The 26,192-nt window shown below is 39.7% G+C and overlaps 1 protein-coding gene across 7 annotated transcripts in view; it reads left to right on the forward strand.

Moving 5' to 3' along the window:
* The window catches only part of SVOPL (SVOP like), a 67,469-nt gene extending 41,767 nt beyond the window's left edge, over positions 1-25,702 (forward strand). For all 7 annotated transcript variants that reach the window (XM_074366962.1, XM_074366959.1, XM_074366961.1 and 4 more), the window contains 2 exons: positions 18,399-18,512; positions 20,113-25,702. In XM_074366962.1, coding sequence (XP_074223063.1) covers positions 18,399-18,512; positions 20,113-20,124 — 126 coding nt within the window. In that variant the 3' untranslated portion in view covers positions 20,125-25,702. The remainder of the gene's footprint in view (positions 1-18,398; positions 18,513-20,112) is intronic.
* The last annotated feature ends 490 nt before the right edge of the window (positions 25,703-26,192 follow it).

Here is a 26,192-nt window from a genome sequence, read left to right on the forward strand (position 1 = left end):
GCTTCCAGGCTTTCTGTCGGTCAATAGCATGTATTGCGTTGCATGAAGGGTTTGGATTTTGCTGGACGTTGTTGGGGGAGGATGCAAAAGACAAGGCTAACACAGGAGCTTGAGCAGTTGGATGACACGGGACCCCAACCTTGACACTGTTGAGGGTGCAGTTGGAAAATTGTGCAGTGAGGCTGAACCAGGGTACAGGGAGGTGGCCCTGGGCAGGGTAAGTCCAGCGCTCAGGCCGACCAAGTGCAGGCTGGGAGAAAACCCAGGGGTGACCTGGACTGTTGGATGGGGCCTTGTTTCAGGAGAGAAACAGAGGTAGATTTGGTGACCTGCATGGCCATGGTCAGTTTGCCCCCCCTGCACTGATGGTTCTCCATTGGCCATGAGAAACGGATATCCACCTGAGCTGGCTAAAGCCAAGGAGCCAGTGAGGCTGTTGCTGCAAAACCGAGCTCTGTACCCTGAAAATGGATTGAGACCCTGAGGCAGAGTTTTGGGAGGATTGGAAAAGATTTATTGCTTTGCCAGGCAAAGGGAGTCACAGCAGGCTCACGCCTTAGAGACTGAATCCCTCTCGGAGTTGGGGTCTTGAAGTTTAACAGAAAAAAACTGGATGGAACAGAAAAGGTGGTAACAATCAGGGCGCTTTACAGGGTGCAGCTACATCGCCCTTAACCTCCATGAATCTTTCTGGCGTCCTGGGGGAACTGCAGAGGGTCTGTCCATTCTTCTGAGATTATCAGCTCATTACCTTCTTCCTGGAACATGGCCTCTGGGTTAAAACTATTGTAAAGAATGTAAGGGAGGAGTTTGGGGGTTACTTAGCACAAAAGCAGTAAGGGAGAGAAAGCAAACTGCAGGATTTCTTGGTCAGAAAGAATCAGCAGACAATTTCAGCATCAGGGAAGTTAGTTCATTTCCTACTCCTTCAAGGCTGGGCCCTGGGTGGGCCTGATCCAGGCAGTCTGGGGCCCATGGTCACGCCTCCACCTCTCCGAGCATTCAGGCTTTACTCTTTTCTGAAGACCACTGTGCAATGCTTGCCCACAAATCCTAAACATATGTCCTTAGATCCAGCCACCAGAAGACACTGATGTACTCTTTGCATCCCAGAAAGATGCTCTCTTTGCATCCCACTGGCCAGGTCTGGTCAGTTGTTCATACTTGAGCTCAGTCAGTTGTGCCCAAGAGTCAGGTTTATGTGCTAATGCACCTGGGGAGGGGTAGTTTCAGAGCAAGGGGGTTGATGTGGCTGAGCAGACTCTAATGTGTATTTCCTATCATTTAACAGGGGATTCTTTTTTTTTTTTAATTGAAGAACCATCAGTTACAATGTGTCAATTGTAATGTCCCAGTCATACGTATACATATATTTGTTTTCATATTCTTTTTCATTAAAGGTTTTTTTATAAGCAATTGAACATAGTTCCCTGGGCTATACAGCAGAAACTTTTTAAAATCTATTTTTATATATAGTGGCTAACGTTTGTAAATCTCAAACTCCCAAATTTATCCCTTCCCACTCCCTGGTAACTAACTGTAAGATTGTTTACTATGTCTGTGAGTCTGTTTCTGTTTTGTAGATGAGTTCATAGTGTCCTTTTTTTTTCTTTTTAGATTCCATATATGAGTGATATCATATGGTATTTTTCTTTCTCTTTCTGCCTTACTTCACTTAGAATGATGATCTCTAGGTCCATCCATGTCGCTGCAAATGGCGTTATTTTATTCTTTTTATGGCTGAGTAGTATTCCTTTTTAACAGGGGATTTTGCTACTACCTTAAAACTATTTGGGAAATGTTTTGCCCACTGATCTTATTTAAAAATAAGGGCAGTTTTGGTCTTGCAGTTTTGCTTCTTAAAGTTCTTCTGCATGTACTATTTAACCATTTTCAGAAAAGAACATAATGGTGAAAGATAGCAGTAAAATATTAATCCAATTTTTGGATGATCAGATTGAGGTATAGTTTATTTTCCAGACTTTAATTAGGAATTGAGTCTCTTGGTTCTCAACCACTTGGAACATTTTCTCTGGGTATTTGAGGCCACCCTGCTTTTGGTGACTTTGTGGACCAAGAAAGAGTCTCAACTGGGACCAGGTCTCCCGGGGCTTACGGCTCTGCTCTGCTTAGCATCCTGCCTGGGGAGTTCTCAGCTCTTTACAGTTGAAGTGTCCACATTTCTATGCCCCTATCATCTGTAAAATAAAGATAAACAATGGCACCCACTACATAGATTTGTTCTGAGTATTAAATGAAATTAATACATGCAAGGCACTGAGCCCAACATTTGACACATAATAAGCACTTAATGGTAGCTGGTAATGATAACAATGATCAATAACAATCAAGGCCAAATGCTAGATAGTCATATAAATATCCCTCAATAACAAAGATACTTTGAGCTCAGGTTATTTCAATCACTATGCAATCGGAATGCTTTGCTTTCCTCACCAGGATTGGGATGGGAAGGTAGCATCTGGGAAGATTTGCTTGTTCCTAGGATATTTGCCTGGGTTTTGGGTGGGACGAGCTGCTCCAAATAGACAGTAGAGCTTGGTGTCACTCTCAGGAGGCGCTCAGTCCGTGTATCCTTGGACGTGGTTCTCTGACTTCAGTGCATATCAGATCTTCCAGGGTCACTTGATATCGTGAAGACTCCTGGACTTCACCCAGAGATTCTGATTCTGTACATGGGACCATGCCTACAGTTTTAACAAGTTCCCAGAGTGAATCTGATGCCATTGGTCTATGGACTAGTGAGACGCACGGCCATCAACAGGGACGATACCAACGGGGAGACAAGCTTTACTTTCACTTAATTCTTCTTCCTTCCCTTCCCCCTGCCCTTCCCCTTCCCTCTCTCCTCCTCTTTATTTTGTCCTTCATTTTAGGAACTTACTTTAGTGACCCATTTGACAAGGCGTTTTCAGAGTAATTCTCTACAAATTCTAGGTACCCTCTTACACAGTTTGGCAGTTAGAATGCCAAAAACGACTCCGTGAGCCACAGCCTATATTTGATAGAATAGAATTGAGAATTTATCCCAGTGCAACATTCAGCCAGCACTTTCTGCACACTTACTCTGCCTGGCCTGGTTCTAGTTTGTTTATTTGCAGCAGTAAATAAGCCAGACCAGGTTCCAGTGGTGTGCTGGTGCCGGCTTGCTCTGGCTTGTGAAAGCCGATGGCTCAATTTTCAAGAAGTTATTTCGCAAGAAGTTAGTATGTCACACTGTAGCTCGAAATTAGCATGGTGGTAGCAAGTATCCCAAGGCCATAGGCAAATGGGTGTTTTGGGAAAGCCTGTTAAACATTTGACAGTGTACCGCAAGACTCCTGCTCTCAGGAGACTCACTTTCAAGTTGGTTACTTTACACGTAGGTAAACAATTAAGATGATTCAAATAATTTATTTGAATTATCTTTGTATCTGTAAAGCACCCATCTTGAAAGGAAGTTGGAAGGAACGATAATGAGTAAAAGGGGTGACAGTCATTTAAAAGGCAAAGCTTCATTTTAGCCAATATTTTATAAAAACTGTAAATGGGATATAGCCTTTAAAAAATTGTGAATCACTATATTGTACACCTGTAACTTATATAATATGGTACAGCAACTGTACTTCAGTGAAAAAAATTATTTAAAAAAATTTTTAAAAATGACAGGGCCTCTCTGGGAAGGTGACATTGAAGGTGAGACCTCAAGTATGAAATGTTGACAACTTGTAAAGGGAAACAGCATTTCAGGTGGGATGACAGCTGGTCCAAGGTCCTGGAGGTGGGAAGAGATTGGTGTGTTCTTGGGATAGAAAACAGCCGTGGCGAGCACAGTGCGGAGAAGCACAGGGAGAGGGTGTGCCTCAGAGTCATCCTGAGGGCTTTGGACTTTTTTCTTAGTGGGAAATAGTTGAAGAGGTTTAAACAGTGACATGATCAATTCTGCATTTTAAAAAAAGCACCCTGGTTGCTAAATAGTGAATTGGCGCGGGACTGGGAAGAGCAAGGGTTGAACAAGCTTATCATGAGACTCTCATTTCCCATTGCCATGTACTCATAAGAAGAGGGAGGTTTTCAAATTTTTGAAAACCCTTTCTCTTACAGTATAAAGATAGATACAGGAAAACAGTACATTAAAAATTTAAATTTCTGCCCGGGGTGAGAGAAATACTAAACAAGGATGAAAGACAAACCTTTATCTTTCAAGGGTCTCAAAATACCCTAACTGAATTGCCACAGCTGAGCAATGATTTCGTTGTCCTATTGAATAACCGACCCTCTCCAGAAGCATGGAAACAATCCATGCATAAGATGACACACAACTAAACAGGTTAACGGGAATTTTAAAAAATCTATCCATTTCATAGTTTCATCACTTGATTTCTAGTAAGCAATAAACTGAGAAACTACACTGTCAAAGATAAACAAAGCCAGACGTTAACGCAGGAAGGACAGATTTTAACTAGTAATAACTGTTGCAGTAGGGAGAGGAGTCCAGTGAACTGAATTTATCTCTGTACACAGCTGACTGGGCTTTTTAAAGGGAGGAAGGGGATTAGCACTAGTAGAGTCTCAGGAGAGAAGGGGGAGTGAAAAATTGCAAAAAGTGAGAAGAGACGGTCGATCCATGTGAAACCCGGACAGGGGCCCTATTTTCAGGTGTTGATTGGAACAAACTACTCTTTTTGGCAGCTTGGTGTTTCCTCAGGCAGGCACTTGATGGATGGCTAGGGCCATCTAGGGGTAGGGTCTTGAGCTGTTAGAAACTGAGTATTTCTCCGAATCCTTATCGATCATGGTTGACGCCTAGATGAGAAGAGGCTTAGAAAAGCCTGGCTAGAGTTTGGTCAAGGAGAAAGTCTTTGTCAGTGTCAAGTGTGCTTCATAAGGACATTTGTGTTGATGGTATTTGCAGTGACTTAAGAGATTTTCCAAAGGCAGCTTTGACCACATGTGATTTTTCCTTCCACACTGAAAACACAAAAATTAAAACTAGAAAGAAAATTTTACTAAGTAATATTTTACTAGCGATAACAAATATTTTACTAGAGATAACAAATGTTTTAATGAAGCTCTTATAGTATATCTAAGCATATGTACATATCAATCTGCATATACAGTTTACCCAGATATGATCATAGTTCATATGCTTTTTTAATTGAGATAAAATTGATACATAATGTTATATTAATCTCAGGTGTACAACATAGTGATTCCACGTATATATTACAAAATGATCACAATAAGTCTAGTTAACATCCATTACCGTACACAGTTATACATTTTTTTAATGAAAAATTTTAAGATTTACTCTTAGCAACTTGCAAATATACAATACAGTATTAACTATAGTCACCATGCTGTGTATTACAGCCCTATGACTTATTTATTTTATAACTGCAAGTTTGTACTTTTTGATCCCTTTCACCTATTTTCACCCCACCCCCCTGTCTCTGTCAACCAGCAATCTGTTCTCTGCATCTACAAGTTTGTTTTAGATTCCATAAAAGTCAGATCATCCAGTATTTGCCTTTCTGTACCTGGCTTATTTCACTTAGCGTAATGCCCTCAAAGTCCATCCATGCTGTTGCAAGTGCCAGGATTTCCTTCTTTTTTGTGGCTGAATAATATTCCACGGTGTATATACATGCCACATTTACTTTACTATTCATCCACTGATAGACACATAGGTTGTTCCCATGTTTTGGCTGTTGTAAATAATGCTGCAGTGAACATGGGAGTGCAGATACCTCTTTGAGTTAGTTTTTTTGTTGTTGTTGCTGTTCTTTAAATAGATATCCAGAAGTGGAATTGCTGGATCATATGATAGTTCTATTTTCACTTTTTTGAGGAGCTGCCATACTGTTTTCCATAGTGGCTGCATCAATTTATATTCCAAGAGTGAACAAGTGTCCCCTTGTCTCCACATCCTCAGCAACACTTGTGATCTCCTGCCTTTTTGATGATAGCCATTCTAACAGGTGTGAGGTGATGTTGCACTGTGGTTTTGATTTGCATTTCCCTGATGATTAGTGATGTTGAGCATATTTTCAGGTACCTGTTGGGCATCCCTATGTCATCTTTGGAAAAATGTCTATTCATATCCTATGCTCATTTTTAAATGAATTGTTAGTTTTCTTGTTACTGAGTTGTATGAGTTCTTTTTATATTTTGGATATTAATTCCCTTATCAGATATATGATTTGCAGGTACTTTATTCCATTCAGTAGGTTGCCTTTTCACTTTGATGGTTTTCTTTGTAGAGCTTTTTAGTTTGAAATAGTTTCACTTGTTTACATTTGCTTTTGTTGCCTTTGCTTTTGGTGTCAAATCCAAAAAAAACAAACAAAAAACCCCCAAAAAACCATGAAGACCAATGCGAAGGAGCTTACCACCTATGTTTTCTTCTAGTTTTATGCTTTTGGGTCTTATGTTGGAGTCTTTAATTCATTTTGTGTTGACTTTTATGTATGTTTTAAGACAGTGGTCCAGTTTCATGCTTTTGCATGTGGCTGTCCAGTTTCCCCAGCACCATTTATTGAAGAGACTGTCCTTTTCACTATGTGTGTTCTTCGCTTCTTTGTCATAAATTAATTGACCATAAATGCATAGGTTTCTGGGCTGTCTATTTTGTTCCATTGATGTATATTTCTATTTTTATGCCAATATCATACTGTTTTGGTTACTATAGTTTTGCAGTATAGTTTGGAATCAGGAAGCGTGATGCCTCCAACTTTGTCCTAATTCTTAAGATTGCTTTGGCTATTTGGGGTGTTTGTGATTGCATACAAATTTTAGCATTGTTTGTTCTATTTCTTTGAAACGTGACATTGGAATTTTGGTACAGATTGCACTGAATCTGTAGATTGCTTTGGATGGGATGGGCATCTTAGCAATATTAATTCTTCTAATTCATGAGCACAGACTATCTTTTCACTTACTTGTGTCTTCAATTTCCTTCATCAATGTCAGAATTTCACCTCCTGGTTAAATTTATTCCTAGGTATTTTATTCTTTTTGATGCAATTGTAAATGGGATTTTCTTAATTTCTCTTTGTTAATAGAAACACAGTGGGTTTTTATATATTGGTTTTGTATCCTGCCATTTTACTGAATTCATTTATTGGTTCTAACATTTTTTTGTGTGGAATCTTTGAGGTTTTCTATACATAATGTCATGTCATCTGCAGATAGTGACAGTTTTACTTCTTCCTTTCCAATTTGGATGCCTTTTATTTTTCTTGCCTGATTGCCCTGCCTGGGGCCCAATACTATGTTGAATAAGTGGCTAGAGTGGACGTCTGTGTCTTGTTCTTGATGTTAGAGGAAAAGCTTTCGACCAATGAATACAATGTTAACTGTGGGCTTGTCATATGAGCTTTATTATGTTGAGATATGTTCCCCCTATACTCACTTTGTTGAAAGTTCTATCATGAATGGTTGTTGAATTTTGTCAAATGCTTTTCTGCATCTATTGAGATAACCATGATTTTTAGTCCTTCCTTTTGTTAATATGGAGTATCTCATTGATTTGCAGATGTTGAACTATCTTTGCATCCCTGGAATAAATCCTGCTTGATTATGGTGTATGGTCCTTTTAATATATTGTTGAATTTGGTTTGCTAATATTTTGTTGAGGATTTTTGCATTTCTGTTCATCAGGGGTGTTGTCCTGTACTTTTCTATTCTTGTGACATCCGTATCTGGTTTTGGTATCAAGGAGATGCTGGCCTCATAAAATGAGTTGGGAAGTATTCCTTTCTCTTCTGTTTTTTGGAAAAGTTAGAGAGAGTGGTATTCTTTAAATGTTCAGTAGAATTCAACAGTGAAGCCATCTGGTCCTGGACCTTTGTTTGTTGGGAAGTTCTTGATTACTGATTCAATCTCCTTACTAGTAATTGGCCTGTTCAGATTTTCTATTTCTTCATGATTCACTCTTGGTAGGTTGTATGTTTCTAGGAATTTATCCATTTCTCCTAAGTTTTCCAATTTGTTGGTGTATAATTTTTCATAGTGGTCTCTTATGACTCTTTGTATTCCTGTGGTATCAGTTGTAATGTGTCCTTTTTCATTTCTGATTTTGAGGTTTTTTTTCTTAGTGAGTCTAGCTAAAAGTTTGTCAATTTTGTTTATCTTTGTTAAAAAAAAAAGCTCTCAGTTTCATTGATCTTTTCTATTGTCTTTTTAGTCTCTATTTCATTATTTTCCACTCTGATCTTTGTTATTTCCTTCCTTCTACTAACTTTGAGCTTCATTTATTCTTTTTCTAGTTCCTTGAGGTGTAACATTGGATTATTTATTTTATATCTTGTTTCTTGATGTAGGCATTTATTGCTATGAACTTCCTTTCAGAATTGCTTTTGCTGCATCCATAAGTTTTGTTGGTGTTTTTTGATTCTCTGAACTTTTCCTTCACCCATTGGTTGTTCTGTAGCATGTTATTTGTTTGCCACATATTTGTGAACTTTCCAGTTTCTTCTTGTAATTGATTTCTAGTTTCATACCATTATGATTAGAAAAGATGCTTAATAATGATTTCAATCTTCTTAAATTTATTGAGACTTCTCTTGTGGCCTAACATGTGATCTATCCTGGAGAATGTTCCATATGCATTTGTGAAGAATGTGTATACTGTTTCTTTTGATGGAATGTTCTCTATAGAGCTGTTAAGTCAATCTGGCCTAATGTGTTGTTTAAGGCCAGCATTTCCTTATTGATTTTCTGTTTGGATGACTTATTCATGGTGAAAGCGGGGTATTAAAGTCCCCTATTATTGTATTGCCATCTGTTTCTCCCTTTAGATCTGTTAATATTTATTTGCTTTGTACATTTAGGTGCTCCTATATGGGTGCATAAATATTTACAAATATTATATCCTCTTATTAGGTTGACCCCTTTATTATTATGTAGTGGCCTTCTTTGTCATTTATTACAGTCTTTCTCTTAAAGTCTCTTTTATCTGATGAAAGTATAACTACTTCCATTTGCATGGAATACTTTTTCTATACTTTCACTTCCAGTCTATGTGTGTCTCTATATCTGAAGTGAGTCCCTTGTAGGCAACATACAGATGGGTCATTTTTTTTTTTAAATCCATTTAGTCACTCTGTCTTTTGATTGAAGAATTTAGCCCTTTTACATTTAAAGTAATTGTTGATAGGTATATACTTACTGCCATTTTTTTGTTGTCTTCTGCCCTTTTTCCTTGGTTTATTTCTGTTTCTACAGCTCTCCCTTTGTGATTTGATGATTTTCTGTAGTGGTACAGTTGGATTCATTTCTCTTTATTTTTTGTTTATCTACTACAGGTTTTTGCTTTGTGGCTACCGTGAGGCTTACATAAGACATCTTATAGATACAACGGTCTCTTAATTTGATAGCAACTTAAGTTCAAATGCTTTCTAAAGCTCTACATTTTTATTCCCCACCCACATTTTATGTTCTTGATGTCACAATTTACCTGTTTTTATCTTGAGTATCCATTAACAAATTATTGTAGTTATAGTTGTTTCTACTTCTTTGGGGTGGGGCTGAGGGAAAGCACAAAGATGGCATCTGCCAGCCTCCCAGGTCTCTGGAGAGGATTATAGTTGGTCCCTAGATGTGTGTTTAACTAGAAGCCTGCCTCTCAGGTTGCAACTGTGAAGAGAAGCTAATAGGCCTCTTTTCCCCAGAGAAGGTGTTTCAGTCTGCTGGGTCTCAACTGCTGTGCCGTGGGGTGTAGCTCTTTCTCTGTTTATTGCATTCTTGTGGGACCTATGAACATAAGCCCTGCTGGCCACCAGAACCAGGTAGTCAAGGGCTGTCCCCTGGCAGTAACCACAAAAATGGTGGGGCACCACACATGTGCACAAGTGTCTTCCTGGGAGATACCAGAGGTCTGGACCAAGGCAGAGGGAGAGTGCAAAGTTGGTACCTGCCAGCTTCCGTCTTTGGAGAGTATTCCAGTAGACAACTAGATGTATGTTAAAGTGGATGCCTGCCCCATAGGGTGATGCCTTAAAATAGACAAATAAGCCTCTTTCACAGAAAGACTGGATGTGTTTCAGTGCGCTGCCTCTGCCCTGGGCCCCAGGTGAGCAGCCAGGTGAGTCCAAGTGAACCTGCCAAAAATAATGCTCAGTTTGCTTTAGCCTTGTCTCATGGATGCAAGCCCCATTGGCTTTCAAAACTAGACATTTTGAGGGTTCATCTCTCAGGTGCAGGTCTTAAAAGCTAGGGTGCCAGATGTGGGGTTCAAACCCTTCCCTCCTCATGGAGAAGCTCAAGGTTGTGAGTCCCCCTCTTACTGTGGGTCACTGAACTGGGCAGGGGATGTTCATGGTAAGATTGTGTCTCAGCCTCTCCTATCCATTTTGATGTGGGTTTGTTTGTTTGCCCAACGTGTAGGAGCCACTCAGCTAGTTTTTGAGTTTCTTTCAGAGGATATTGTTTTGTATGTAGCTGTAGATTCAGTGTGCCTGTAAGAGGAGGCAAGTTCATCTTGAACCCGGACCTTCATGGACTTTCTATAGCCTGCCTTTGGCATGCAGCAATATGTTGCAGACATTTTTCATGGCGATAAAGATAAAAGTCAAGCCCTTTTTCTGAAAATGCCATTATACTTACATTCCAAAAGTTACTTTCAATTGCTTTGTCATTTCTGTATTAAATGCCTAGACTATTTGATATTTATCTATTATAAACACAGTTAGAAGCACCTTTGTGTGTATGTTTTTACCCAACTATGCCATTATCTCTTTAGGATAAATTCCTAGAAATTGGATTGGTAGGTCAAGGGGTCTGCTCGTTTTCCATTTTGATACACTGTGCTAAAATTCTCTCTGGAAGGTTGTGCCAATGTGTTCGGCCCCACTGCTTCATACGTTTGCCCACTGGTTTTGTTTGTCCTTTTCATCTTTGCCAGTCTTAACTGTCAATAAATCTCTTTGTTACTGAAATTCATCTTCCTTTGATTAGAAATGAACCTGAGGCCGACCTCGTGGCACAACGGTAGTGCGTCTGACTCCAGAAATGAACCTGAATGTTGTTTTCATATTTTAATTGGGTGTTTATTTTTTTTAGCTTGCTCGTTCAGGTCCCTGTCCATTTTTCAATTTGGTCTTTAAGACATTGATTTGTGAGAGTCCTTCATATACATAAATGATTTTAATCATTTGTCTGACATACTGCAAGTATTTCCCAATTTTCCATTTATCTTTCATTCTTTTTTATGTTTTCCTTTCTCTGTACAGAAACCGAAAGTTCATAGACATTCAAATTTATCAATATTTTCCTTTATAATTTCTGGGTTCTGCAGTTAGAATGATGAGAATACATAGCTCTTTTCTTTCAGTCCTTCTCTGGCCTTGTCTTTTTTGGGGGAAAGGGTGCATAATAAACTTTCTATTGGAAAATAACATACATATAAAAGTGCCGGATCATAAGTGTACAGCTTGATCGTTTTCACCAGGTGGAATGCATCCCAGATTCTGACCGAGAAATCCCTGACGTGCCGTCTTGCAGGCCATCGTAGTATGGAAGTGTGAGGTCTGATGCAGGAAGCAGCCGTATGATTTCCTAAATGGCAGGCCAGTTGTCCCTGAACTATTTATTGAATAACCTCTTTTTCACTCTTGGATTAGAAATGTCTGCTTATATTCCCATAATTACCCGGTCTATTTCTAGCCTTGCTATTTTAGTCCATTGATCTGTCTGATTTCGTCACTGTCATATTCTTTGTTAGTCAGATAGGGTTTATATACATTTTTCAAAACCCCACCTCATTGCTACTCTTTCTCAGGTAAGTTTTAGAATCATATAGTTGCAATGTGCTTCCCTTGTCTGCCCAAATCCTATTAAGATTTTAATTGTTAATTTGTTAAATGTATCAGTTAGCATAGGAAAAATTGGCTTCTTTTTTCTCAGTGCTGTCTTCCCATGTAAAGAATGAGGTTTTTCTCTCCATTTGTTCAATGTTCCTTCTCTGCTCTTTGCTGGATTTTATTTTCTTCAAATAGGTCCTGTACATCTTGTTAAGTTTATTCTTAGGCATTTTAAGGCTTTTATTTCAAATATATTGTTTTCTTTCATTATAACTTCCAATCTAACATTCTAACTAGTTATTTGTATTGAGAGAGGCTATTCAGTTTTTGGTCTGTTGATTTTCATACAGCCGCCTTACTGAGCTCATTCTTATGGTGATGGGTTTTCATTTGAGACTTGAGTTTTTCAGATTTATAATTGTATCTGTTCTGTGATTTCCCTCTGTCTGCCCATGTCCTTTGGGTCCACATTTTAACATTAAGATTCCATAGCTTACAAACTGTAAAGTGAACTCCACTGAGTCTCTTTCCTCTTCTTTCCAGTCAAACTACTTAGTTAAAAAAATTTCTTTTTAATCTTGTGTCCAAGAAGTAATTAGATTTTTATTTATCCTTTTTTTTTTTTTTTTTAAAGTGGAGGTACAGGGGATTGAACCCAGGACCTTGTGCATGCTAGACATACACTCTGCCACTGAGCTATACCCTCCTCCTTGGTCCAACTACTTAAAAGGGTTGTTTTTCTTCACGGTCCTTATTTCCTTCCCCACCACCAACCTGGCTGCCGCCATCCTAACTCCACCAAAATGCATCTTGATGAAGTCTCTGAGACCTCCCAGTCTCTAAATCCAAGCTGTTTTAACCCCTCACCTCGCGGGACCTCCCCCTCACTGTGAGTTCTGAAGGCCACACCTCCGCGCTCCGTCCCCTTCCATGGCATCCGTCACTGTGCACCTTGTGGTTGCTGCCTGCATCTGCTGCTGCTCCTTCTCAGTCCCTCTATGATGCACCTTCCTCTACTCCTTTATTACTGACGATTCTTATTGCTCAATCTTAGACCCTCATCTTTTAATATTTTACTCTCCCATTTCACCCATTCATATGACTTTAATTACCAACTGTGTGCTCATGACTTCCAACTTTGTTATCTCTAGACTAGGCCTTTCTTCCAAGCTTCAGTTTCAGCACTTCTGCTGGCATGTCTCAAACTCCTCTTAAATTCACCACGTCCAAAACTAAAATGACGTTTCTCCCCAAAGCCGCCACACTTCCTCAGTCTCCACCAGTGCGGGACATCGCTGTCCAACCCGCAACTGTCCTTCTCTGTCCCCTTCTCTCTCAGCGTCATAGCTGGTGCGGGACATCGCTGTCCAACCCGCAACTGTCCTTCTCTGTCCCCTTCTCTCTCAGCGTCATAGCTGGTCCACAAACCACGTGGGTTTAACACCCTAATAGACGCCGAATCCTTAATCTTATCTCCTTTCCCACCGCCAGCACCACTCTGCTTCAAACTTCCAGCACCTTTTGTTGGACGGCTGAGTAGTGTCCTGCCTGGTCTCCTCCTGGGTGAGCCTCCTTCAGTGCATTTTCCTTACTGCATCCCAGCCAATCTCATATTGGTTTTGTGCTTAAACCCTTTATCCTCTTGACCTTGTCCTTCAAAGATCAAGACCAAAACCCTCAACATGGTTTCCAGGGCTCTAGCAGTGAGGCCCCCATCTTGCACTCCTACCTGCTTGTAAAAACTCAAATACAATGTGTAACTGAGAAAGGAAAAATTCTCTATCACCAGAGATAGCCACTATCTTTTAGTGGTTTGGAGTATATTCTTCCAGATGCTTTTTTATGCATATATTATTTGCCTCTCTTGGTGTATCTGTGTACAGTAATAGACCAGTGCTGTACACATCCATCTATATGCTTATGTGTGGATTATACGGAAAGGCTTGTATATATGTAGATATACTTACTTCCATGAATATCTACATCATTCAGTATAGCTACGTGTATGGTCACCTGCAGAAAGATGGCACTCCCCCTCACCACCACCCCCAGAAAAATTTGGGGTCAGATGTCAAGACTGATGACATGTAGACACACCAAGAAGATATGAAAGGTTTCTTGCTTAATTACCGTAGTTGAGGTCTCTGGGAGAGCGGGACAGCCCTCTCGGGCAGGAGGGAAATGGCCTGAGCGAGCAGGCAAGGGGACTGGCTGGGGTTTTTCTTGTGGTCAGGGTGAGGGTTCCTGCACTAGGGCAGGGGCTTGTGTGGTTTGACTCTCCTGCTGGCACCAAAGGAGTTTATCCAGAAATTGGGGTACAAGGGGCAGAGGGAGGGACAAGGTTCAAAGGCTGCCAGCAGTCAGCAAGCAGAGCCACACTCCTCTTCACTCTAGATGAGCACCTGTGTAGACAGGCCCGAGCTCACACACACACACACACACGTCTATCCACACGCATCTATGTATATTTACATATTGCAACTGCCTTTTCTCATTAGTAATCATTTTATGTTAGTACGTAGAGCAACCTCGTTCGTATAAGTAGGCGTGTAGACTCCCATTGCAGGGATGTGCTTGGTTAGACAGCCATCACCTGGTTGGAGGAGTTTCTACGTTCTTTCTTTCGGCTTTTATAAACAAAGGGGCACTAACATCACGCACACACCTTTGTACCTGTGCAACTGGGTTAGTCACGGAGCTCTTTTATGCTCTGAATACTGTACAAACCAAGGTCCCAGATTCTTTGAAGTGACATTCTAGTGGAGAATAGGCAAGGGACAGTTTGCTAATATGTTTGATATGATTAATGATATAAATACATGTACAACAGGGAAAGGAGAGAGTGACGGGGTGGGTCTGCTATATAGGGTGCTTAGGGAGGGCGTCTACAATATGGCAGAGACATGGGAGTGACAGTGGAGTATGTCTAAGGAAGAGCATCCTCATGTAGAAAAAGTCTATTGAATAATTTTTAGGTCAAAGGGTGTACATATTTTAAATTATGATGGATCTTATCAAGTTATTTTTCTTTAGAAAATTTACACACTCCTTGATATAACCTTATTATTAACACATTCTTAAACAAGCGTCCCTGCTTCCATCATCACCAGATCCCCTTTTAAAAAGCTTTTTCAATATGATAGACAATAAATTGTATCTTAATTTGCACTTTGATATTAGTAAGGCTGAACATCTTTTATCTGTTTATTATCCATTTGTATTTTTTTGTAAGTTGTTCATTTATGTGATTTGCTAATTTTCTACAGGCCATTATCTATTTATTTACTACACTATAGATACCTTTTCATTGCTTGTGGTTTGCCTTATGATGCTATTAAAATTTTTGGCATATAAAATTTAAAAAAATTTTGTAGTCAATTTACTAATTATTTTCACTTAAGGAGTTAGCGTTTTGTGTCACGCTTAATGGCCTTCATCACTCATTAAGCCACATCTCTCAAAATATTCCTAAAACCTTGAAAGTTCAAAGGCTTTCAATGTTTTATCTAAAACACTAAATTCTTTGATTTATTCACAATTTATGCTGAAGGCCTGAGGTAGGGATCCAGCTTTAAAAAGCAACAAAACAATGCTGGGCTGATTGTTCCAGACGATTAATCACCCTTTTGTCTGGCTCCCCTCAACTGACTCACCACGCCGCTGTTAGAATACGCCAGATTTCCAGCTCCTTGGGCCTGTTTTGTGACTAACTGTTCCAATGACCTGTTTTGGCATGGATATCACACTGCCAACGACTGGAACTCTGTTTAGTGCCTCTTAGGCTAGTAACCTCCCTCAGACTCCCTCACTCACGTTTCCAGAAGTTTCTTGATTTTTCTTAAATGTTGATGCTTTCATATTAACTTTAGAATCAATTTTTTACCCCAATCGACTCAAAACTCCTAATGGGATTTTGATCAAGAATCTGTTAGTTACTATACATTACTTTGAGAACTTTTTTTTTAAACCCTGCATTTTTCTAAGAACTAAACAGATTTATTCCATTTTTTATGTCCCTTAGTAGAGTTTTCATTTTCCTCTTATATGTCTTATATACTTGTTTACTCCTGAGTATTTTATTTTTGTTCCTACTAGGTATGTCCCACAAACCTAATATGCTGTATTTTCATGACATTCAATGCTAGTTTTTATTTTTCTTGAGACTTTGACCCATGGATTGTCTAGGAGTGTTTGGAGATTTTGCTGTTAACTTTGTTATTTCTAGGGTTGATAACCATTTTAGTCAGAGATCACATTCTATGATTTCTATTCTTTTAAATCCTTTGAGGTTCATTTTATGGCCCAGAATGAAGTCTATCCTGGTGAAGGTCATAGGGTGGAAAAGAATGTGCGTGCTGCTGTCTGCTGGGTGGGGTGTTCTGTAAAGGTCGATGAGATCTGTTGGTTGATGTGATGACGTCATAGAGTCCTATATCCCACTGAATTTCTGTCCAGTCGTTCTGTGAATTGTTGAAGTTGGGGTATTGGAGTCTCCAAATACATGTACATTTCTCCTTTTAGTTTTTACTGAAAGGATGTGATTTGAAGCTCTTTGGTGTATAAACCTTTAGGATTGTTTCTTGTTGGATTGAACGTTATGTAATACCCCTCTTCGTCCTTGGTCTGGGCTGATTTCTAGTAGAGATGACACAGATCTTTGTTTTGGTACAGCGAATCTGGAGTGGGGCCTGAAAATATGCATTTTAACAAAATTTTCATCTAAGGTTTTTTTTGGAGGGAGAGGGGGTCTGAGGAGCAGTGGAATACATACCCAGAGTGGAATTGCTGGTCATAACAGTAGTTCTATTTTTAGTTTTTTGAGAAACCTCCACACTGTTTTCCACAGTGGCTGCACTAGTTTACATTCTTACCAGCAGTATAGGAGGGTACCCTTCTCTCCACATCCTCACCAACATTTATTTGTGTTATTTTTGATGAAAGCCATTCTGATGGTGTGAGGTGATACTGCACTGTGGGTTTGATTTGCATTTCCCTGGTGATGAGTGATGCTGAGCACCTTTTCATGTGCCTGTTGGCATTCTGCATTTCCTCTTTGGCCAGATTTTTATAATTAGGTATTACTCAGAGATCTTGCTTGCAAACAATAGACATTGACTTTGGTCAACTTAGACAGAAAGGAGTTTATTGGAAGAACATCCCGTAACACTGACTGGACTGCTAGAGTCCTGCGAGGAAGCAGAGCCCTCTATCCCTAGGAAGCAATTGCTCTCCCTGATCCCAGCTGGTGGAGCGGTTTTGTGACATAAACTCAACCCATCACGGTCTCACATAACCTCAGACTGTGAATCTGGTGCAAAGGATATGAAGTAGAGAGAGTGGAGAATTCATCCTGCTGGTGGTGAGAATTTTGGTGTCAAAATAGAAGTGGCAGCCGTGGCAGAATCCCGATACATGCCTGACTGTGCCTGGTCTCCTTTAGGTTTCTACCCGTTTTCCGAGTCTGGTTTCCCAAACTTCTGTTTGGGGAAAATTGTAACTTATTTTGGGAGGTAAAAATCAGAAAGGAATGCCTATCACTTGCCAGGTCAACTACAAAATAGTTAATGTGGTTAACATCATGTGTTCTGTTTGCCTGACAAGTGGAGTAATGTACTGTTTTAGAAGGCACGTGGGCCTCATACACAGGATGGGCTCTCAAATCTTGTGTCTTAGGGAACCTCAGTGGTGGTGACAGCACTAAGGGTCTATTGCTACATGGCAGGGATCTTTCTCTAACTTTGGACTAGTCACTTAGCTCCTACTCTAGGCTCATCTGTAAAGTGAAGAGGTTGGGCTAGACCATGTGGTTTCTAGGTGTCTCCCAGCTGCAACATCCTGTGACTCTAGAGAGCCTTCCTTCATCCTTTCAGTTAACCATCCTTATGAGATTAGTTGACAACTTCCAAGTGCTTGGTTGTTTGCTAACTTTGGGTACAGCTCTAGGGAAACTGATGTGTGAGGTGGAGGGTGTAGACTAGCCAGTATCAGGATGAGAAGACCCAAGCTAAAGGAGATTATATAGATATAAATTGGCAGAAATCCACTGTTTAGTGTCCATTTTTTTCCACAGTAAGTTTTGATTGGTTGTGACCCATGAAGCGTCATGAATGCAGAAACATGTTATCATTTCAGAGGCTATGAGATGACATCTACTCCCCCAAAACTTCCTCCTGGTTCATCCTGGTCAGAACTGAAGAGGGAAAGTAGACTTTTGGCAGAAGTGGTACTGCATGAAAGGAGAGGGTTGGTTACAAGTTAAGCAAAGTGAATTGGTATGAAAGGGCTGGGAAAACAGGCAGATAGGGTACAGGTTTGCTCTGAAGATGCCCGAGGGGTGGGTGCAGGGAGATGTCTAACCTGGCCAGTGCATGTAGATGTCGCTCCCAGCTCGTGGGAGAGTCACACAAAATGCCTACAACAGTTTGGCCCAAATAAATACTAGATCCAGGATGTTAGGAAAGCACAATTTGCAGAACGGCTGCAAAGCACCTTCATTTATGTATCTGGTGAGGTGAGTCCTTACTTTCCCTTTGACATAAAGACCAGTTTAAAAGTGACTGGGGCACAGTAAGCTGAGTCGTTCCTTGTGGTTTGCAGGTTCTTATGAGTGCATCATTCCTGGGGGCCCTGTGTCTCTTCTCATCTGTCTGTGTTGTGTGTGCCATTTCTGCGTTTACCCTCCCCATTGAGACCAAAGGACGGGCTCTGCAGGTAAGTGATGCAGGAATCTCTTAAGTATTTGCAACTAACACTTTTTGACCAAAGGAAATTGGTCAAACTTGGAGTATGGGAATTTAAGCAGACATGATGATGCCCAAGTCTGCGCTAACACAATGATAGATTTGTTTAGTGGGTTCCAATAGAAAAACTAGGCAGCCAGTGTTCCTGCATGTGACTTTGAGCGGCAGTTAATGCCAGTTACTTCAAAACTTTGCTTCCTGTAAAAGCTGTTGCTTGAACAGGGACTAGACTGAATGATACTGCTGACACCTCAGCTTTCTACTCTTCCCACTTTGCTGTCTGGACGTAAGCACTGCGGCAGAGCTGAAGGTGGCCAGAGGAGCAGAAAGAGCCATTTGCGTTGCCTGTAGGACCACGGGGTCTTTACCACGGGTCCAGCTACCCTTCCCCTAGTTCTGTCGGCTGCCTGTGGTAAGAGCGGGGTCAAAAACTTCAGCACTGCCCCAGCACTAAGTCAGTAGACACTGCTCACTCTGCTTCACAAAGTTCATAAGAAAGGACACCTCAAAAGTGTAAGAAGGTGTGTTTCCAGGGGCAAAGTTGTACCAGAGATGGCCTCTCCTAGCCCTCTGCCCTTGTGGTTGGTTCCATCCCACAGTATAGGTGGTGGCCCTTTGTCTCCGTGCCTTAAACACAAAGCTTGTTACCGGTATGCAAGGGTGTGTGAGTGTGTGTGCATATGGGAAGGGGGGAGAAAAGGATTGTCACATCCTTCACATGGATGAGGAAACTAAGGCAAAGGGAAGTTAAGTAACTTGCAAAAAGGAACACATTAATACACAGTGGGACTGGAATTTAAACTAGATTGCAAAATTAAGTGATGCTAAATTGTAGGCCAGTTTTCCATAGTGCTAGGATTTTTCCTTTTTGTGTATTGCTACATCTTTAAAGATAAAGAAGAAAAGAAACCTGGCTCACCACCCAGCGTGTTTTAATGGATTTCCAGTTCAAGCCATATCCACCTATGAAAACCATGCCCTATTCTGTGGACTGGGACTTGGTTTTAGCATCTTAGTGAAAGTATTTTCCATGTGTGTTCACAAGACTTATTAATATCAGTTCCTTACAACTTTAACATGTGTCTCCAATTGGATAGGCATGTAGCCCTTGATGGCTCTGCCACTCAATGGCTATGTCACCGGGCAAATCTTAAAAGGTAGGGGTGTAGGGGTGTAGGGGTGTGTGTGTGTGTGTGTGTCGCAGTGATGTGAGCACAGTGACTGAGACAGTAAAACTTCCCTGTTTAAAACATGCCAAAAATTTAAACTTTCAACAGCACAGACAGCATCCCCAATAATTTGGATGAACCTACCTGTCAATGGTTTAAAAACTTTTGAAAGGATATTTATAATATGATTTTTTTCCCTGAATGTCTGTACTGCACTAGAATGAATTATAAAGCTACCACTGCATTGTCAGGTACACCAAGGTAAATGCTAGGATCTAAATTCCTTAAGTTTATTGAAGAACCTTCTATTACTAGTTTTTAGTGCCAGATAGCTGAATATGAATGGCAAAGACTTTTTAAAAAATTAAATGTACTGATCTATTAAATCATTTCTTGTTCCAGCAAATTAAATGAAGGCCTGCAAACCTATGTCTGTCTACTGGAGAAGAAAAATGCATCTTACAAAGAGCTGTGGCACGTTTTAAAAAAAACCTGGTTTAATTTCTGTATGCTACTTGGTAATTATGAAACTGATGACCTATTTTTGAAAAATAAGGTGGTAATTAAGAAACTGATTACATATTTTTTAAGAAATAAGGCACATGAGAATGAAGTGGGTTAAATGTATATATATTGTAGCACAGGGAAAAGATCAATAGAGAACTCTTATAAAATATACCTAAAAGTTGGAAAGGTGTGTGGAGATGGGAAGTGGGGAAATGGCATTTATTCCTTGATATCAAGTCTGTTAGTGTTTATATATTTTCTCTGAGATGTTTGTTTTTTAAAGCTGGTAAAAAAAGAAAAAACCTTTACTGACATATAATTCACATACCCTAGATGTACCCTAAAATATTCAATTAAGTGGTTTTAGTATTTCTGAGCTTTTATTCATTCATATAAACTTTTTCTCATGAGGTTTATAGCAAAAGCTGGATTGAAATTTTGTAGCTAAGACATGAATTTGAGGTGGTATCGCTAAAATTAGCATCCTTAAATTGTGACCTCTATGTTTATTAATGCAAATTGCTTATTCATAAAATAATATACTTAATTCATTTGAGACTTGTATATAATAATCAAGAAGCTGGGGATAAACTTTTTCCCAGTCTGTTTCTACTAATTTCATTAATTGTAATTGCGTCATGGGAATCAGATTCCCCCTGTAGAATCAGCGCACAGCAAGCTTTTCTACACCATGTACTTATATGCCCTTTGTGCAACCACTTGCACGCATGACACCACACCTGTGCGCACAGGTATGCTGTGGAAGGAGAACATCCAAGCGTTTACATTTGGTCTTTTACTGCTAGTCAGGCTTATTGTGAAGACTTCTGAAACTGGGGTCCCCAAAGGCTTGATTCACCTTTCACCTCCATTCCGAAAGGAAAAGCACTGCAAGCATGAAGTATCCCTGAGCTAGCAAACTATGTGCATGAGCGGGTCACTCCTCTGTGGACCACGAACGGCTTAAGGTCAGGAACCCTTTTCTGTCAAGGGCCAGAGTTAACATCTTAGACTTGGGCTACATGTGGTCTCTGTCATAGCCCCCACCACTTCCCCACCCCCAAAATATAAAAAACATTATTAGCTCTTAGGCTGTATAAAAAAGCAGACCATAGGTTGAATTTGGCTGACAGTTTTGTTGAAATAAGTTTTTAGGTCTAAGATGGACCCACTCCTGTCTGGGGGCCACATCAGCAAACCAAAACCTTAGTAACTTCCATGTCCCTGTAATGCTCTGCTTGACCGGAAAGTGCATCCAGCCCAAACACTAAGCCAACTCTGGGCTCTACCCTTACCTCCTTGCTCCTTATTCTCTGTCCTCCTGCCTTCAGCCCCACGTTGCAGTTCTTTGGGGCCTCTGCAAATGGAGACAGCCTGCTTCATTAAGTGTCAAAGTTTGTTTGGATTACCTAAACTGTCATCTTCGATCATCTTTAACAGTCTCTGGTGATGAGGATGGGATCCAAAGCTGACTGCTAGTGGCTTTGGGACCAGACACACAGGTAAGGAGCCCACTGAACTCTTTGATTTTACTGTTGCTCTCATCAAAACCGAGAGCAAGTTGCTTTTGGATTTGAGCTCCGTTCACTTGTATACGGCTCTGATCCAAACTTTATGTAAAGGGGGGGGAAATATATATATATATGTGTATATATATATATGTATATAAAAATATATAGTTCCCAGAAAAGTTCCAGGACAGCTGTACTGGGAGCCCATAAGGGGAAGCAACAGTAGGTAGTATAAAAAGCCATTAGAGTGCCCACTACTTTTATAAAGAAATCTCATCTAAGAATTAAACAGATCAATTGCTAATGGGAATCTTGAAGCCAAAACCACAAGCACTTAAGAGGTATTAGAACACTCACCACCTAAATCTAAGACTTTTGTGCTAAGCTGTCATGGAACAGTTTAGATGTACACTGTGAAATACCAAAAAATCCCCAACCTAGCAGTACATCCCTCTCAGGTATTAATTTGCCTTCCAGAGACCTCAGGCTTATAGCTAAAGAAATGGGATCCTCAAGTTTCAAAGAACTGAGTAGTCCACTTTCTGGCACACTTGCTTATTTTATGTCTACTAATTGTGGTCCTGGAAGATACAGACATTACTGTTTATTTAAGAATTGCACTTGAAAGTAAGGGTTCCCAAATCAACAACCAGAAGGGGATACCTATTTTAACTGGGGTTCAGGCTTCAAAATTCCAAAACAACTTCATTGAAAGATTCAATGCAAAAGGCCAATGAAAAATTGAAGACACAAAACAAGTCTCTACGACTGATGTGACTCCTACAACTCCCTCTATGCTCCTTTGCCTGAGTATACTGTCTACCACTAACTGAATGGTCTTTCCACTCTAAAGAGACAAGACCGAAGACAAAGGTCCATTAAGTTAGTTTTAAAATTGCAACAGCTCCAGGGCCAGAAATTAAGACAATACCTGCCCCACCCCCCCCAACTTGAACACCCCCGTATCTGCTTTCAAAGGCGGGCTCCCATATGGGCCCTTCCAGGGCTGATGGGCCTCTAAGGGATTCTCTGATAAATTGCTACCAGTTATTTCTTTAAACAAACAGTCCAGGGGAAACTAAAAACTAATGAAATATCTTGTCAAATTCTGGTAGATACCAGAACTTACACTCTTTACTCTTAAGTCCACTCACTGGAGTCTAGAGGATGGGATCCTAGGAAAACTGGCAGAAGCCAGCCAAAGTGAGAAATCTTACCGAAGTCATCTCTTCCTGATCCCTGTAGTTCTCCGTCAAGAGACACATCTCGCGTTCTTTCCTTTCCAACTTCAGACTCTTGGGAATTTGGGTTTGGGGAACTCCTTGCTTATCGATCCTTTCTCTCCCGGGGATAGCTATTGCCCCCTTGTCTTTCGTCCTGAGAACTTGCCTTTCTGCTGCTGGCACATGCAGGTTGTTGGTTCTTGTGTACGTAGGCAGCTCAACCATCAGGCCCCCTCTGATCGGAATGTGGGTCGCATCCCACTTGCAGCTAGGGGCCGACCAACTGTTGCCGACTCTCAAGCTCTTCTTTCTTTTGGCTATCTAGATCTTGGGAGGGTTGTTCAGTACTGCCAGGAATATTTACTGTTTGTCCAGGCTGAAAGGACTGTTTCTTTTTCTTTTTTTTCTTTTTTGGTAACTTTATGGTCAGAAGTTGGCTAAATTGGAAACTGATATTCAGAACCTGATAGAAACTTTTGAGGTCTTTTCTCCCCAAGCTAAAAGTGAAACTATGTACCCAGAGGGGAGAAAAAAAAATCCCAAAGACAAACAACTCTAAATCTAGAACACAGGAATCTTTTGATTTCTAGCATAGTCGAAGATCTTCCTGATATAAAGCAGCAAGATGAAGACAATGTAGCTAGGTGGGGGATCAGCCCCTTGATTCTTTGAGGAATTACAAACAATTGTCCTTGTCTTACAAACTGAGTCTTTAACAGGACCGGAAAAATCCTACTTATCCTTTTTAATAATCCCAAAACCTCTGCCCTATTCAGCTCAAAAGGCTTATAGGGATTGTAAAAGTTCTAGATTTAATAACAAAAGTTCTTTTTGGAGGAAGCTGCATTCCAACTCCAGGAAGGTAATTCTTGGAAAGAAAAAAAAAAAGGAAAGAAAGAAAGAAAGAAGGGGTGGCTATTGGAACTAGGTAAATGAAAAATATTAAAGTTGTTTCTAGTATTTGTGAAGACTTAAGACATCTGAGCAGGTAACCTTAATTCACTCTATCTGCCAGAAACACAATTTGGATCCAACTGTTCTTTTATAATCTAGTGGCTAAAACTTTAACACGAACTGTAAGATCTGTTCACATCCATGTGTTTATGGACGTGAGTTTCTTCTACTTCTAGATGGTATTGCAAAAATTTGTGATGAGCTCTATTTAATTGACTTAAAAACAAACAAAAGTTTATATAACTCAAGTATACTTTCAGAAATATAGAAACTAACCCAAATGTTTTTCAAGTTCATGTGACCTAGGATAATCTTTGATTAAAAAAACTTAGTTTGTTGGTTTAATTAAAATAGGCATGTCTTTAGAGTCATCAACATTAACATATTGTGGGTAAATTAAATAGGTAAATTTATAAATGAGCTTTTCAATAATAATTAAGCTTTATGTTCTGTCTACTTAAAAACTGTTTCCAAACTTTTTTTATAACTTGAAACCTTATAACTTACACTGAGATAAACTTAATGACGGCTATTTACTGAATACCTAGATCATCCCCAGGTAAGAAAACACTGAAACATTAACTACTGAACACAGGCTTCCTTTCACAGAAAATCTGAAAGATATTGGGTCAATTATTGAACATGTTTTGCACCACGCTGAAAAATTTGTGAGGAAGGTATTTCCAGAAATCATGGAACAACTTATAAGTTCAATAATTCACAGAATGCTAGCATAAAACAGTACACAGTTGCTTACTTAGGGGTTAAGAAGTCTAATTTATATAAATAAAGGGAAACATCTCTGTGCCATGAAAGTAAGATGTGTTCTTGTTAAGGGAAAAACTGATTTTGTCCTGAAGTAAAACAACTGATTTTTCCAGAACATGAGAGAGAGGCAAAAAAAACCCCCCAAACATAGGGCAAAACATGAATGGATAAAAAAAAAAAAAAAGTTGTAGGTGGTGTGTAGAGAATGAATCTTAGAAAAGGAATTTTATGTGAGGTCAAGCTGACTGGAATGGAATGGAATTTTTTTTAATGAGTTTTCATATCAAAACTCTGATGCAGAATTAGAATTTCTCTGTTAAAAGTTTTCTTATATTACTGGTTTGCTCTTAATAAGAAATTAGATAGTCTTCTCATTACCTTTTGAGTAATCTGCCTAGAAAACAAATCCTGGGTTATACCAAAATAACTTATTGTGCTTCATGTTGTCTTTATTAGATCTTTGATTACTTATGGAAACTCAGTCTTAAATATTTAAAAAAGCAAAAATTTAAAGGGGGAGGGTATAGCTTAGTGGTAGAGTGCGTGCTTTAGCATGCATGAATGAGGTTCCTGGGTTCAATCCCCAATACCTCCATTAAAACAAATAATAAATAAAACCTAATTACACCCCCACCCCGAAAAAAGAGCTAAGTTTTTGTTGTTTCTAAAACTAACTTTCTATATTTGATTTTGAAGTCACTAAATTAAATGTTTAGCAAACTTGCCAAAAATCAAATTCTAAACGAAGTCCTTCTGACCTCGAATTAACTCTGGAGTTTTTCAGAAAACCATTGGAACATCTCAAAAGATTTGTTCTCTCTCCTTATAAAAAGAGAAATGTTAAACCAACGAAGCTAATTTAATAAGTTATATAGGAAGCACTGTCAAATAAGAAGTGATGTTTAACATTCTTAGGTTATATTTGTATGGGTATGTTATTAATATGTGTTCCAGAAATTGAATTAAATTCCAAAAAATCTGATATGTACTGGTACAATGTTGAAATAATTCATTATTACCTTAGATAGATGAATGTCTACCATTTTATCTCACAGAAATAACCACATCTTCTTGTCAATTCCAGAACTGAATTCTTGTCAGATCTTTAGCTGTGGGTATTTTAAAGTCTTGTCGTTTACAGACAGTTATTGTTTTACTCTGATCCTTTTGCAAAAATGAGATTCATGCAAAGTAACCTACAAGTACTCTTCACCACTGACACTTCAAGTCACATTTCAAGGTGTCAAACCTTGGATGCATATGACACGACTGATGAAGGCTCTACCTGACATCTGCTTCTGTGTAAACATGGGAGAACTCAAAAGGAAACTGACTAGGAAGAGAAGCAGCCCACATTAAGGCAGACTGCTTTCTCCCGAGATGCCAGATCAAGAATGATTCCCTTTCCTCCTTCCCTCTCTGACCATCTTTTCCCTAATTCTTATGCCATGAAGGTCTTCGATTCTTTTGTCTACCTTTTGCTTTGCCAGGCCAGGGCAAAGAGAAGGCTATTATTCAT

This window comes from Camelus bactrianus, chromosome 7, assembly GCF_048773025.1.
Source record: "Camelus bactrianus isolate YW-2024 breed Bactrian camel chromosome 7, ASM4877302v1, whole genome shotgun sequence".
NCBI lineage: Eukaryota > Metazoa > Chordata > Mammalia > Artiodactyla > Camelidae > Camelus > Camelus bactrianus.